Genomic DNA, 17,353 nt, shown 5'->3' with positions numbered 1-17,353 from the left:
CAATTTGAAATGTTATCTACATGATGCTTCAGAACTTTGAAGAGAAATTCACCACTCTGATTCCCACGCATAACTTTGCTGTGCGCATTTGTAAGATGGCGTGTGGCTCTTAAAATTCTTCATGTGAATATTGACCGGCACCACAAACACAAAGCTGGATGTATTATAGTCTTCACAGGCTCACTTTTACTCCATTCCCCCAGTCTCTCATTGTCCTTAAAAACAGCATCAATGCTTTGGCAGTTGAATGTAATTATTATCAACTCCTCCTGGCTCTCTTTCAAACAGCATTAACTTCATCACCATAAGTCTATTTGAGTGAGTGTCCACTGTTCGCTGTTCACCTCTCATTTTGTCATTTGGAAGACAAATCACTCCTCCATAAAGAAACAAAGATATCTACACCGTATTGGTTTCATTGATCACGGCCGCTATCTCCACTTTTTTTTTCAAGTGTAACAGAGAGAGAGAGAGAGAGAGAGAGAGAGCATTGAAGCAATGCTGCTTGGGTGTTGTTCACTTGTTCCCATGAATGCAAGAAGGCAACCACATGAGGCCTCATTTACACCCCTCAACCCCTCTTCCAACTACCAAGTCCTCTCCCAACTCTTATCTCCCTCTATTAAGGGCTCTCTTTTTTAGTTGCAGGATTAATGCACTGACTGTGTAGGACTATATCCTATTTCATTAAGCTCTGTAATGTCTTTAATCTACAGCTAGCCCACATGCTTGTCTTCAATGCTCTTTAACAAAATTCAAGAACCCTCTCTCTCTCTCTCTCTCTCTCTTATTCTCACTCTCACTCTCTCTTCTTGCTTATATATAAGTACTAGTAGTTAGTAATGAGTTGCATAACAATGGGGGGGCTAGCCATGAAGACGGTGATGTTGATCTTGTTCTTGTCATCAGTTGTCGTTGTTGTGCATGGGCAGGCTTTGGTGCCGGCGATCATAACATTTGGGGACTCAGTTGTGGATGTGGGCAATAATGACTACCTTCACACCATATTCAAGGCTGACTACCCTCCTTATGGTAGAGACTTCGTCAACCATGAACCTACTGGCAGGTTCTGCAATGGCAAGTTGGCCACAGACATCACCGGTGAGTTGTATTGCTACCTGGTGTTGTTCCTTTTTTCTCTTCATCCTTTTCTTCCTCTTTCTTGATATATATATATATATTATTAAGGTTGTTCTTAATTAATTACTTTTTTATGTATGTATTTATTTATTTATTTATTTATTTATGGATGGATAGATTATGTTGTTATTATTTGCATGTATATATGGCAGCTGAGACTTTGGGATTCACTAGTTATCCACCTGCTTATTTAAGTCCACAAGCTTCTGGGAAGAATCTTCTTATTGGTGCTAATTTTGCCTCTGCTGCTTCTGGCTATTATGATAAGACTGCTTACTTTTATGTAAGTATATATATTAATCTCTTCTACTTTTGTTTTAATTAATTAATGATTTAAGATTAAGAGTTGTTGTTGACTTTTCTTATAACACTTTTCCTTAAACTTGTAGACAATTAATCAACATAGTTTTTTTAACTGAATGTTGTCCTTGCATCATATTTATAACTTGGTCCACTGCACTCTTATTAATTTATTCTTGAGATTTTATCAAAAGATCATACAAGTGATTGTCAGTGCACTACACCAAAAGAGGGTTTTTGAGGCGGTTTTCAAACCCTATAGAGGTGGTTATAACCGCCTCTATAGTTTATAGAGTTGGTTTTCACCCGCTCTAAACTGCTTCAGTATCAAAGCCCGGCTCTACACTTTGAGCCGGTTTGTCTCAACCGATGAGTAAGTTTTATCTACAGTGTTGTTTTAAATAACATGTGTGAGGCGGTTATAACCGCCTCTATAGCTAATAATGGCCTAACTCTTCACAATAGTTTTAGAGGTGGTTATAACCGCCTCTATAGCTCATAATTTTTTCTCTCTTCAATGGTTTTAGAGGCGGTTATAACCACCTCTATAGCTAATAATTTCTTAACTCTACTCAATAATTTTAGAGGTGGTTATAACCACCTCTATAGCTAATGATTTATTATCTCTCTTCAATGATTTTAGAGGCGGTTATAACCGCCTCTATAGCTAATAATTTCTTACATTTTCATATGTTTAGAGGCGGTTATAACCACCTTTATTGAATTTTAATTTATTTTCCTACTAATAATAAATAAATTTATTTAACCTGTACATAAAAAACAATGAAACGAATCTTTCAAAACATTTAAAAATATCATAAATTCAATTTCATTGACTTTTATTGACAAGTAATAAGCTCAAGTGTAATGTATTCTCATTAATAACAAAATGTAAAGAGTTTTACACTATTTGTCTACGTTTATTACAAAATATTTTTTGGTTTAATTACACAGCAAAAAAGCTTCATGTATCCTCTTCATCTTCAATCCTCTTGATCTTTAACCATGAATTCTTCTACATAAGTAAACAAACATTATCAAATAAAACGCTATAATTGTAATTAAAATCAAATAAAAAACAATTAAATGCTAAATTATTAAATCGATATCATGCATAGTTTGAAATATAATCCGGCCAATGGTAATTTGTTTGTCCTTGTGCATTTATATGTGTATTTCTAGAAACTCAAACAATGAAATTGAATTGGCCATGATTTCTAATTAACTAATCACACTAAATTTTTTCCTAAGTGGACTATTCTAGTACTCAGTTCTGATTTGCTCCCAAAACATCTTTCACAAAGATTAATCTCTCTTAAATTATTTTAAATACAATATAGGATTATCCACCTTTAAAAGTTTAACTCAAACTTCATGATGTTATTAAAGGTGATTTGAAAAAAAGCCATGTCACCTATGGGGAATAAGGACTAATGAACTTATCCTCTAATTCATTTTCTATCAATTGATTGGCATATTCCTAGAATGTCCTGAGTTTCTACATTTACTGCCCTAAAGGCAAGTCACATTCAATGTTAAATACATAAAGGTAGTTGGTAGAAGAATTTATAACTTTAATATTCACTGAAATCAACAAGATTCCAAAAAAAAAAAGGGACTCAGCCATCAACTAGAAGGCAACAACATAAGAGAAAAACTTCAGCTTCTATCTAAAACAAACGCATGGATCATGCTCATTTATACGAAGACATAATAAATCAACTGATCAATGGCAAGTCAAAAAGGCATATCCAATTTGTATGTTAGCAACACATTGATTGTGTACCCTATGGAAAATACAAGTTGTTCCCAATTTTGTTAACTTATTTTATGAGAACTGTTTTTAATAGGTAGAACACCCAATTTTGTTAATTAATACAAAGATGACATGAGAGCTTGTTAGAAGGTACTACACCCAATTTTGTCTGCTGGCCAATTGTTTAATATGTCTACCAAGACCATTCACCACATTATTAGTATGTTTATCAAACTCCCAAAGTCCATTTGTACCCTATGACTGTAGTCTCAAATCATCGGTTTATGCATAGGAAAATCAGCAAAAAGTTTAATTATGAACCTGCCTCTAATATTAGATATAAAACTATATATATATATATATATATATATATATATATATATATATATATATATATATATATATATATATATATATAAGTAGTCATATTCATGATGGAGTGGTACTTTATCAATTGCTTTTAGTGGTGTCTCTCTTCTCTAGTTTTGATGGTAGTTAAAGGGGCCCTTCTTGGGAGAGACAAGGTCACACAACTCTATGTTTACTGTTCTATCTTTGTTGTCAGTTGCTTCCATACATGAATTCCACTCTTTCCAAGTGATTTGTTTTAAAACTGTTTTTTTTAGAAGCCAACAAACAAACAGGTGTTTTTTTGGGGGAAAACACTTCCAAGAAAGAATGTTTTTTGAGGGGACATTATTTTTGACAAAAAGAAATAATTAAATATAACCTTTTCATTTTTGTTTCCTCTTTTTTAAATCTCCTCTATTCTTAAAATAACAATATGTAATTATAAAATATTTGTATTATTTTTAAAGCATATTTTGAAAAAGAAACACTAAAATCATGGCCTAAGAAAAACAGTTTTTCAAAATCTATCTAAATTAGATCTTGGTCAAGATTTAGCAACTAAAGTTGGTGCAATTTGATTGGGTTTCAGTGAATGCTAGTCTTAGGCATTGAGACATGGGTCTACATTAGTCAAGGGATTGCATACAAAATTAAAACACCACTGATTATCTATTCTTAAAATAAAAATATGTAATTATAAAATATTTGTATTACTGGTTTTAAAATCATATTATTTTAAGTAGTTAGATCCATCATCCATAATGACCTTTGACATAATTAGGTTATATTTACATAAAAAATGACCATACCAATAAAAAAATAAAATCAAATAACAAATCAAACTCCATCTGCTCATAATTAGGTTATATTTACATAAAAAATGGCAATAACTTTTAATATTGATGATTTATTTTTAGAGATGATTGAGTAGAATTATAATAAGACTGTTACTATCTGTTCACTCCTTTCATGTACAATATGAGAATAAATTTTATGATTGCTATTGTAATATACTATGTCCATATAAAAATGGTGCAAAGAAAATAGAGTATCTAAATATGCGTTCTTGGACTTAATGAGAAGGCTGACAGGTAATAATGTCCATATTGTGTCATTTGATCAGCTGCTCTATGTCAATGAAGTGGTGCACATCATCATTTCTAGTTATAGACTACGAATGATAAGTGTGGACAGTTAATTAAAAATGAAGAATGGGAAAACCTGTGATTGTTTTTCCTTTACTGCAAGTAGCACCTGTTCCTCTTTTTTCAAAATGTCAAGGAGATCAAATGCCTACATAAGAGAAAATTAGGTAAGTCACATCACCAATCATGATTTATTTCATGTTATTACTCACAACACAACTATGGAAGATTTTTTATTGCTTTATTGTAAAATATTCTAGAATTAAAAGCAAGATCAATCTTTCCCATTGTGGGCCATAACAAAAATCAGTTCTGTTAGGGCAGTCAATCATGTTTTTACCCATATTTTAAAGTCTAGCAGACAATAAATTTTGACTAGACATGGATGAATTATAGGGAGCACAAAGGCAGTAACAAAAAGGTACTTAAAAATCAAAGCATTGGAAAATGTTATTGCATAGGCTTGCAACAATGATGCGCTTCCAACAATGTAAGCAGGTGGTGTTCAGGTTGTGCTCATGTCTACACAAATTCAACACAATCAATTTACACTTGAAACAAACACAACAGATTTATCAATCAGGCTAGGTTCCTCAACAATAAACATGATCCATTTGATAAAACGATTGATAACACAAAACACATAACTGATTTGATAAATATGTTATGTTCACTAAACACACTTAACTCATGGCATTCCATGAACTTTTCTGTATCCATAAACAAGTCGATCTGTTTAAACCAAACCCCTTAACCTGTTTTGGGTCCCTATCATATGGCTTGCACATTGATAACTTGAAATCTATATTTAGTTCTACCTAAATAGGAATAATACTCTGAAAGCAAAATCCTTATATGCAATGCAGAGAAACAAATAAATTGATTGTGAGAGTGCATTATGATCTTGTATGTCTAATGTGCTCATTGTTGATGGTGCTGCAATTTGTGAACTGTGTGGTCATGTGGACAATGAAGATTCATTTGTGAGTCAAGCTACTATATTTTGACAATACAAGTAATTTATATCATTTATTTTTCTTGAGCCAAGTTACTTGCAATATCCTTTGGAGGTTCAATGATTAAATTAAAAATTTTCTTTTTTTCTTAGTTTGGGAAAAAAAACTCAAGCTAAATTATTAACCTTATTCATACCCTTTCTACATGCTATGATAAAGAAAAAAAACATCATAATGAATTCACTAGCGCACACTGTTTTCCTTCTGTCAAGTTAAAAATGCAAGCAAGAAGTAGACAAAAGACAACCAAAGCATATTTGCAACAGCTGAGCAATTTAGAAGATGTTAATGATTGGATTTTTAAGAAGATCAATGAATGCATTCGAGAACAAGAAAAACAACAATTTCTTAACATTCTCATACTAAAACCAAGGAGTAATTTTGAGCTACAGGATGTTCACAAGGAATTAATGATTGTAAGAGCCTTATTCATCAGCTTCTCTTCCAAAATACAAGAGTATACCTAGGTAAGAGAAATACAAAAGTAATTTTGAACATAGGTGGAATGGATCAAGGATTGTGAGATAGCTTTTCAACAGTTGAAAAAATATTTAAGTTTTGCTATATTGCTTACTAAGCCAAAGCTAGCTCTAAGATGAATTATTGTGTACCTAGCCACATATGGCTATGCGATTAGCTCTATTTTACTAAGAGAGAAAAAAAGTATCCAAAGACCAAGTTCCAATAATACAGATGCCAGATTTCTTCTAATAGAAAAACTGGTCTATGTACTAGTCACCTTAGCTTGTAAGTTGAGATCTTATTTCTAGATGCATGGTATGTATCATGGTTCTTACTAATAAGTCCCTCAAACAAGACCTTCAAAAGCCTAAAATATCAAGAAGCCTATCCAAATGGCCAATTAAGCTATGTAAGCATGGTCTATAAACCATGAACCACTACCAAAGTGAAAGTTTTAGCTAACCTTTTGGTAGAGCTATACAAGGTAAATTGTGTGAAGGCAGAAGGCAAGAGATGGTACAATTTGATTATTGGATTTACTTTGTGGATAGGTTAGCCATGGAGAATGGATTAGGGATTAGCTTGCCCTCAAAAACCCCAAAGGGTTAGAAGACTAACATTGCACCAAGGTTTGGGTTTAAAGCTACAAATAATGAAAGCAGAATATGAGGCTTTGGTTGCTAGATTGTGTTTAACCCTGAGCATTGATGTCTGAAACTTGTTTTGTTACATAAGCTTTGAACTCATAGCAAATTAAACAAGTAAGGAGTATGAGGTTAGAGATGAAGGAATGACCACGTATAAGGTCAGGGTAAGATTGAGTGATCAACAAAAAATTTAAGAGATTTGAGATCATTAACATGACTCGTATTAATAATGAAGAAGCCAATTCTCTCTCAAAATTTACATCATCCTATAGCAATAATCTTAGGAAAATTGTTCATCTTGAGTACTTATCTCATAGAAGTAAAGATGAGTAATCACAAAAACAAAGACATGAGGTTTGAGAAGAATCAAGTTGGATATATCCTATTTATTACTTTTTGAAAATAGGGATTCTTCCTCAAGTTAAAAAAGGAAGCTTGGATAATTGCACACCAATTAGCTCATTCCATCCTTGTTAATGGACAACTCTACAAGCGACCCTACTCTTTACACCATTTGAGTTGTTTGCATCCTCATCGACTGATTATGTCCTTTTAGTGACATATGAAGGCATTTGTGGTAATTGTCTCGTATGAAAGTCACTTGCCTACAAAGTTGAGGCAAGACTCTTATTGGCCCACTCTAACTGGAATTACAACATCACACGTCCAATATTATCTTTTAGATTAAGATCTAATGGCTCACATCATTCTATATATCCCTTGATAAGCCTGACATCTTAACACATAGTAGCACAACCAAGCGAGCAATGATATTACTGGCTACATGAAAGAATGGTAGTTGGTGCCTTCCTAGCCCATACTAAAAACCTCATGACGTGAAGCAACGTGACAAAAACCCATTTGCAAAGCCATTGTCGCTGTGAACACAAATTACTCTTCTCCACCCTAATCAAACCTAAATACAATAAATCTTCTCAATGTATTGAAAACCCTAAGCTAGGGTTTCCAAATTCCAATTCGGCTACAAAACTAATTCTTCAAAGTCAAATTCGAGTCAAGCCCTAATCATTCAGTCTCTAAAAAAAATCCCAAATCAAAGCAAGCGATCCATAAGACAAAAATCTCAATCCTAGAAGAAAAAAACCAAGAACTCACCGAATCGAGTCAGCAGCCGAGAGGGCAGGTGTCCGAGGAGGATGGCGTCGGTGATTTGAGGGTGGCTCCGCGAGCAGCGCCATCGATCTAGTGGTGGCGGGGCCTTGAGAGGAGATGCCCGCCATGGTGGGGGCTAGGGCTTGGAGAGAGAGAGAGAGCAGGAGAGGAAGGGGCTTCGTGGAATCTATGGGGTGCTTTGCTCTCACGAACCCGAACTTTGCAAAGGGTCAACAGTGACCTAATGTTTTTTTATAAGAAACACTTATACTGCCGGTTGTTTTAAACCGGTTCTAAAAATGGGATTAACTTTTTAATCCCATTCATTAGAGCCGGTTTTAAAAAACCGGCTCTTTTTGTCTGCCTCTATAACTATAATTTGGTGTAGTGGTGGTTTAGAAGTCATGATGTTTCAAAGCCATAACATAATAACATCTTTAATTAATTCTCCCAACTTTAATTTGACCTTTTGAGCATCTCCATATCAAACTGAGTTTGGATATATACTAATTGGTTTAAATCTGCACGCTAAAACGTACCTTTCCCTTTAAATTGACTTTAATTCAGTTCAATTCAATTCATTCATATTGAATTAATACTGCAACATTCAAGAAACACTCAATACTGTCAGTGATTCATTTGGTAAGCCTATCACTTGCCACCTTCTCACTATGAAATAATATATAAATTTATTTAGAAATGATGCATATATATGTATATCATTAAAGATGATAATTGGTTTTTTGCAGCATGCCATCCCATTAACACAGCAAGTGGAGTACTTTAAAGAGTACCAATCAAAATTAGCACAGGTTGCAGGAAGTAAGAAAGCATCTTCCATCATCTCAGAAGCTTTGTATCTTGTGAGTGCCGGTAGTAGTGATTTTGTCCAAAACTATTACATCAACCCATACCTTAACAAGGTCTACTCACCTGATGAGTTCTCATCTTTTCTCGTCTCCATCTTTTCCACCTTTATTCAGGTACCTACCTTCTACTTCTATATATATATATTTAAATATCAAGGACTTATATATTTTTAATTCATGCAAAGACCTTTTTATTCAAAAAGAAATTATTTTTATTTTTACTTTGGTTGGTGTTGTGGTTGTGGGATGTATGAAGTTCATTTTTGAAGTTTTTGTTAAAATAGCTTTTGAATATTGATGATTTTGGTTTGATTTATAAAAGTTTGTTCGAAATTGGATAAATCTAAATGACTTATAGGGTGTTTATTTTATGTTTCTGTTGAGCATGTTATAACTATTAGAAGAATTGAAGTGCAGAAATAACTTTTTATAATTAAGTTCAAATGTTTCAACCCAATTTATACCAAGACCATCAAATGAAGGGCATTAATTGGAAGTAACTACTTATAATTATATTCTACCACGTTTAATCTTAAATGAGTATTAATTGTGAATAGAAAATTTTTGTTTTTTTTGTTTTTTTAATTTCAGTATATTGTCTCCATCAATCAATACAATTGAATTATACTTGACTTTTTACACAATCAAAACTTCAGATGATAGATGAAAACTTTATTCAAATCCATATTTTTCAAATTAACGAGACTATTATATATATATATATATATACAGACCATTTATGGATTGGGAGCTAGAAAGATTGGAGTGACATCATTGCCGCCATTAGGATGTCTGCCGGCAGCGATAACGCTGTTCGGATACGGCAGCAATGAGTGTGTGTCAAGGCTCAACTATGACGCTCAAGGTTTCAACAAAAAGCTCAACGCTGCTGCCACCTCTCTTATGAAGAAGTACCCAAAGCTCAAGATTGTTATCTTTGATATCTATCAACCTCTCCTTGATCTCGCCACCAAGCCTTCTGATCATGGTTACATTCCTTAATCCTTTAATTTTTATTTACCTTTTATTTTAACAAAGTGAACCAGAGATGTTGTGTGTGGGTTTGTTTTGAATATATATATCACGCACCTGCTCACACCCCTTACATCTCTCGTATATATACTATATAGAAGATTTTGTTCATCATGCGTTTGGTGAGAACTAAATGTGCACCTTCCGCAAGGGACAAAGTGTCTTAACTATTGGGCTAGTTCAACGTTGGCTACTTCTTCTTCTTCATTTTTTTATAAAGAATTATGACATATATATATATATATTTGTATATAAATGAATAGGATTTTTTGAGGCAAGAAGAGGATGCTGTGGGACAGGGACAGTGGAGACAACTGTAGTGTTATGCAACCCGAAATCAGTGGGAACATGTCCAAATGCCACTGGATATGTATTCTGGGATAGTGTCCATCCAACGGAGTCTGCCAACCAAGTCCTCGCTGATGCCCTTATACTCCAGGGCATTGACTTAATCTCTTAAACACATATATATATATTTATATTGAAGAGCCAAACCTCATTGTTGTTGTCATTAATAAATGCACCTACTGTTTATTACAACCTTCTTTGAGGATTATTATTATTATTATTATTATTATTATTATGGTTTTTGAGAGTTTGGAATAAGGTTTATGCCATATTAGTGTGGTGGTGTTGTAGAAAATTGTTCTTCTTCTCTAAATGAATATGAATTATGTATGCCCATCCATTCTCCCTTTTGAATTTTATTTTGGAGTATTTATGTGTGTGCATAGTCTCATTTCCACGCATGTAATTTCGCTTATTTCCACGTTCCACAATAATATAGTAATATATATCAAAAGATACAGAGAACTATCAATATAATTTTGTATGTTCTATAGCTGAAAACACTGGGTTTTGTCTTTATTTAGGCTTTTGAGCAGTTGTGATAAATTTTGTATGTTCTCAGCTATATACTATATAGCTCCTGTATTCGAGGGGAAAAAAGATACAAGAGAATTTCTATTATCTCTATTGTAAAAAATTAGCCTTGATGTGGACTAATTCAAACCCACGTAGCACTCCACTATCTCACATCACACCCACTATTCACATTACACCCACTATCTCCTTTTGCACCCACGATCTTGAACACGTAAAGTATTTACATAACTGTAAGTATACATCTATAAATAGCCTCCCTCATTTAAGCAAGAAGAGGACTTTTGGAGGAAGAGGAGAGCAAAGGAAGACAAGTGTTTTTCTCTACTGACTTAGCCATCGGAGTGTTTGTGGGGAACACTTCCCACACTGCTACAGGTCTCGGCATCTGAAGAAGGAAGAGACTCCAACTCCTTTTGTTCGATCTCCAACTCCAAGTTCGAAGTTCTACAAGTTCAAGGTCCCCTACAAATTCACTGTTGTATTCTGGCTACAACAATTGGCGCCGTCCGTGGGGAACCGATCAAAAGGCCATCACACAAGCTTGCTTTTGTGTAGTCTTTTCAGTCTACGCTAATGCCACCAAAAAAGTCCCAGACATCACGCTCTCAAATGGCTACAACTCAAGATGAAATGATTCCTCAAAGTGCCAACCTTCAAGAACAATTAGAAGTTCCACCTGAGCCCTCAAAAGATACAATGCCAACGATTCCCTTAAGCGAATATGAAGCGCTTAAAAAGAAGTTCGATGAAAATAACAGAAAGTTGGATGATTTAATGCACTTTGTCCAACAAGCTCTACCTCAAGCAACACTCCCATCCAACCTCTATCATAAGGGAAAGCAAGCTATCGAACAACATGAGCAAGGTGATCCACGTCCTCATAACCAAGAGAGGGTTGAACTTCCACTAGCCGAAAAAAAACACAGAAAAAATCCAAGAGGTGGTAGAAAGCACCTACAAAGGAGAATCAAGAGCGTTTGAGAGAGATGCGGAGGAATCTACCTTTAGCATAAAGGAGACAGCTGATCTAAAAAAGATGATTGAACAGGTACTAGAACAGAAGAAGCTGGTTCCTACTGAGGAAACACCACAGAGAAGTAAGGTACCTTTCGTCAAAGAAATCATGTTAAAGCCACTACCCAAAAAGTTCAAGATGCCACAACTAACAACTTATTCTGGGAAGGGGGACCCTTATGACCATATGCAAAACTATGAGGCAGTGATGCTTCTCCATGGATGGGAGGACGCAATCATGTGCAGAGCATTTCCGCTTACTTTAATAGAGCATGCACGCATATAGTTTAATAATCTGAAGGAAGGATCAATTTCAAACTTCAATCAGTTGAGGAAGGAATTTATAGATGGGTTCCTCATTAATGCTAGAAGAAAGAAGGACGCTTCGTATCTTCTGACCATTAAACAAGAAGAGAAAGAGAGACTGAAAGACTATGTTGAAAGATTTTGTGCCGCTACCTTAGAAGTACAGGATCTTCAAGCCACAGCTGGCCGTATCAGGAATGCTTCAAGGGACAAGGTCAAGAGATTTTCAAAAATCCCTTTCCCTAGAACAACCCCTCACTCTTGGAGATCTGTTCAGTTGAGCTAATAAGTTTATCCTTTTTAGAAGATGTTATGAGGCACATCAGTGCTGGAAGCAGAGATAAGAAAAGAAAAGATAGGGATGAAACGAACGATGAAGGGAGAAAGACTAGAAGGGGAAATGAACACAGGCAAGTTCCAAAACTCAAATTTGAGAACTTCACACCATTAAGCCAACCACGTTCTACCATCCTAGCAAGTATAGAAGGATCTGGGCTCCTTACCTTTCCTCCTAAGGCAAACAAGACAATGGGCAAATTTACAGACGCATACTGCAGGTTTCACAAAACCCATGGACACTCAACTGATAGATGCAGAGAACTGATGAATGAGATTGAATCTCTAGTGCGCCAAGGAAAGCTTAACAGATTTGTCTACTCAAAAGCATGGAGAAACAAGAAACTGACTTACTCAAAAAAGGAAAGATCTGAAGATAACAGGGGGATGAAGGATAAAAAAGACTCCAAGACGAGGGAGAAAACCCCCACTTTAGATAACAACCCATCTCACCCAGCAATACATGTCATCATCGGTGGTGAAACCTTAACAGGTGAGACCTCTTCATCAAGGAAAGCTTATGCAAGGCAAGCTTATGAAGTTAACAACATCATGAAAACACAAGAGAATGAAGAACCTATCACTTTTACTTCTGAAGATCAAGGAGATGTAGTCATGCCCCACGATGATGCAATGGTTATTTCCGTAACCATTATGAAGTTCCCAGTAGTGAGAATTCTCATTGATAATGGGAGCTCTGTAAACCTTATCTATTGGAACTGCTTTGAGAAGATGAATTTATCGTGTGATAGATTGAAGAAGGTGTCATCCCCACTCGTTTAGTTTCTCGGGAGAATCGGGTTCCTATCATGGGATCAATCCAGTTTGCCGATCATGCTAGGGTGAGGAAACCACGTCACATTACAAGAATGGCAAATTTTATGATAATTAAGTCTCGTGTCACCACCTACAATGCCATCTTAGGAAGACCTTTGCTTAATGACATGAGAGTCAGTGCTCTCTTCAAGCTATATGCTAATGAAGTTTCCAACCTCAGGAGGAATAGGGCAAGTAACGGGAGATCAAAAGAAAGCTCGGAGTCATGTATGTATCTTCCATCAAAGGAAAAACAATTGTTAAGGGATGAAACCTTGGCAATCTCGGAAGACTCAGTGATAAGCCAAAGCCTATGGAAAAAAAGTAGAACCCGTGAGGTTAAAAAGATGATGATCCAGATAAGGTCACTTACTTGGGAAGTGGAATGACCGAAGAAATAAAAAGAGAAGTGATCGCTTGCCTAAAAAAGAACGTGGATGTATTTGCATGAACACCATCTGATATGCCAGGTATTAGTTTGGAGGTGATTTCTCATCACTTGAATGTGGACCCGAGTATAAAGCCGATAAAGCAGAAAAGAATAAACATGGCACTCGAAAAGCTGTATTGTCACGCCCCGAACCTAGGTGGCTGACAAACGGCCGCAGACTCACAAGGCGGGGCCCAGTGAACCTGCAAGTCCTCAAAACCTAACACAGACTAGGAGTAGAAAATAAACTGACAGAATACCAAGTAAGAGTACAACTTAAGGTTTACAACCAACTCGAATACAAGGTAAATGAAAATACAGCATGGCCTACAAGGAGGTTCTTAAACAATAATACAACTGATACAAAGACATAAGTCTTAAGGCATAAATCCCAAAGAAGACATCTACTGGAAGCCTTCTAAGATCCCTGGGTCTACTGCTCCTGATCTGAAAAGGATTTAAAGTAAATCCATGAGCTCACTAGCCCAATAAGTAATCCAAAACAAATTAAAAGCAAAAGTTCAGGTCTGAAATTTGCACAAAAAAAAATAATAATGCAATAGCACAAAATAGTGTAAACAAAATCAAAGGTAAAACAATAAATACAATATCCAAAGTATGACTCCAAATTCACTGAAAGTGCCAAAGGTCATTTGTTTACCCTCGGTGACAGACCCGAGACTGAATAACAGGTGGCCGTTGATTATTTCACCGAACGGACACGGTGCGAAACTGCAGTCTCATTTTCCAAAATTACTCACTGACAGGGTTGCATATTGTTCATTTGGAGACCAAAAATTCAGATACAATTCCAAGCCAAGAATACAGAATATTCACAAGTATTTTCCAAAAAAATCATCAAATAAAATAAAGTAAATAATTAAATAAACAGATAAATAAATAATGTAAAAAGGAAATACTCACTTTTTCCAAGCCTAAGCCCTGGTTTCTCACTTTGGAGAAATAATAACAACATTTCACAAATATTTTCCCAAAAATTCAAGAAAAATAAAAATATTTACAATAAAATAAAAATAAAAATAACACAAGTATAAATAATAGTGAAACCAATAAATAATTATTCGACCAATCTCAAGGAAGAAATGCATTAATACAATAATATACTAAAAATTTGTAAAAAATACAAGGTCTAATGTATCTCATCAATTGAAGAAAAAAATGACCCACTTAAAAACCAAAAATAGCTAGAAAAAAATAATTTCAAAGGAAATATTGTCAAAACAAGGATGTTAAAAATTTTAGGAAGGAGATAGGCAAGGACATAAAGGCAAGTGGATATTTAAGGGATAAATGTATAACCCAAATAATATATAGGTAATTCAAGTTGATGTTAGGTGGACCAAGGATTCAAGCACTTAATAAATCTTAAGTTTTTGCTATTGGGAATAAACAAGGTTACAAAAAGGATAATTACTTTGCCAAATATTTGGAAGTAACAAGGAAATAACATATATAAGTTTTGGCAAATAATAGCACTATGGTTCCAACTAAGTATAGAAACTTCTCTTCCTCTAAAAACACAAGACATAAATAGATGGCATTCCCACAATAATTTTTAAAGAATAAATGCAAACAAAATTTCAGAAATTTTACATGAAAATAAACCAAAACAACAAAATTTAAATGCAAGAGTTTAAGGGATTACTTACTTGGTGATCCTAAATTCAAAAGAAATCCAAGATGATGCTCAAGGTGGTCCTAAAATCCAAGGGAAAACCAACCAAATATACATGAATACTTGGAAGAGTTCAAGCACAAAAGTTCATGCTAAGCTAGTCTAAAAAAAATACCCCATTAAAACAACAACAATATGAAAGTGTCTACAAGTAGATCTAACATAATACTAATACTAGTGGTAATAACAATGATGTGGGAAGTGAACATAGAATGATTAATAGGAACAAGGACAATAGGTGAGAGAAACAAGGATGGAAATAAATCTCCTAGCACAAGTAATAGATCAATGCATGCATGCATGCATGTATGTATATATATATATATATATCTATATTTACACATACTTATGGTTGCAGGACCAACATGTGTGGATATATATATGCTACCAATTTAAAAAGGCTGCCAACAAGTCAATGTGCATGTAAATATCTATACTATACTTGATGCTTATAATCAAAGCATGACATGCAACCAACTACCAGCTATAAGACATGGCCAAAATGAAGCATTATGAACCTAGTTTGAAGAATACATTGATCTAAACACCGGACTACATCTTGGAGGCTTCTAGTCTTTTGTTTTCCATGCAAACAAGTGGGGATGCAAAGTTTTAAGAAGGGGATCAAGTTTACTAGTATTTCTGGTAACAAAAAAAATATAAATGCCATAGAAAGTCAAGCACAAGGATGCAAGAATATGTAAGGTCCAACACACATGCCAAAACTACAAAACTAAACATTCATTAGGCATGCAAAAAAACTTGGGTTTTTTTGGCTTGGGTTTCAAGCAAAATGGTTTAAACATATAGATGGTTCCATGAATAAAAACTTTATGTAACATGGAGACCAAGAACTAAAAGATACTCAAGAGGCACAAGGGTGGGTTTCAACATGCATAAGGAGAGGGTTTTTCATGCAAGGATAAGCACAAAGAAAAATATCAAACAACAACTTCATGCAAACATAAGCAACAAGACAACAACCATCATGCATGAGAGGGAGATTAGCTTCCGGACAAGGTGAACACCCTTGACAAATACCTCTAAGTTGTTGACGAGTTGAAGAGCTCCTCCCGGGTTTGACCGCCGCCGCTACAGAGTGCTCGGTAAGGTTCTTCACTCTAGAAGCTTCAAAGGAGATGAGGAAGAGTTTAGAGGGTGGAAGGAAGCAAGGGAGGGGTAGAGATAAGGCAAAGGGATTAGAAGATATGGCCAGGTGACAAGGATGGGACTGGATCCGGGAATCCTTCCATGTTTTCCTCACTTCGCAAGATTTCCAAAGAAAGAAGCCAAAACAAAGGATTAAGGGGAAAGTAAGTATGATTAGCAACTAAGGCAAGCTCTAATTAAGGGCGGGGTCCACAAGTATGCTCTAGAAAAAGAGATAGATAAACTAATTCGAGCTGATTTCATTGAAGAGGTCCAATACCCAGAATGGCTTGCCAATGTTGTAATGGTAAAAAAATCAAATGGGAAATGGAGAGTATGCGTAGACTTCACTAATTTTAACAAAGCTTGCCCCAAAGATTCATATCCTTTACCAAGAATCGACAAGTTAGTGGATGAGACCTCAGGCTATGAGTTGCTAAGCTTCATGGATGCTTTCTCAGGATATCATCAGATAAAGAAAAGACTGCTTTCATCACTGAGAAAGGGACATATTGTTACAAAGTAATGCCTTTTGGACTAAAAAATGCAGGAGCAACCTATCAAAGAATGGTGAACAAGGTATTCAAACACCTTTTGGGTAACACTATGGAAGCTTACGTCGATGATATGATCGTCAAGAGTAAGATAGGTGAATCTCATACAGAAAAACTCAACCAAGTCGTTGAGGTATTAAGGAAATATGACATGAGGCTTAACCCCAACAAATGTACGTTTGGGGTTTAATCTGGGAAATTCCTTGGTTACATGATAACTCAAAGAGGGATAGAAGCTAATCCAGAGAAGGTTCAAGCCATACTAGAGATGAGATCTCCATCATCTATGAAAGAGGCGCAACGCTTAATTGGAAGAATAGCCGCCCTAAATAGGTT

At 35.2% G+C, this 17,353-nt stretch overlaps 1 protein-coding gene across 1 annotated transcript; it reads left to right on the top strand.

Annotated features, from left to right (window-relative positions):
• Window positions 1-820: 820 nt before the first annotated feature.
• On the top strand, window positions 821-10,524 carry LOC120260903 (GDSL esterase/lipase APG-like). The gene is made up of 5 exons (XM_039268485.1): window positions 821-1,101; window positions 1,293-1,423; window positions 8,680-8,913; window positions 9,532-9,787; window positions 10,095-10,524. The coding sequence occupies exons 1-5, from the start codon at window positions 843-845 to the stop codon at window positions 10,289-10,291; spliced, it is 1,077 nt and encodes a 358-aa protein (XP_039124419.1). The 5' UTR covers window positions 821-842; the 3' UTR covers window positions 10,292-10,524.
• The last annotated feature ends 6,829 nt before the right edge of the window (window positions 10,525-17,353 follow it).

The sequence above is a fragment of the Dioscorea cayenensis genome, chromosome 5, assembly GCF_009730915.1.
Source record: "Dioscorea cayenensis subsp. rotundata cultivar TDr96_F1 chromosome 5, TDr96_F1_v2_PseudoChromosome.rev07_lg8_w22 25.fasta, whole genome shotgun sequence".
NCBI classification, from domain to species: Eukaryota; Viridiplantae; Streptophyta; class Magnoliopsida; order Dioscoreales; family Dioscoreaceae; genus Dioscorea; species Dioscorea cayenensis.
The sequence above is the reverse complement of the archived record's forward strand: the minus strand, read 5'-3'. Positions and strand labels throughout refer to the sequence as shown.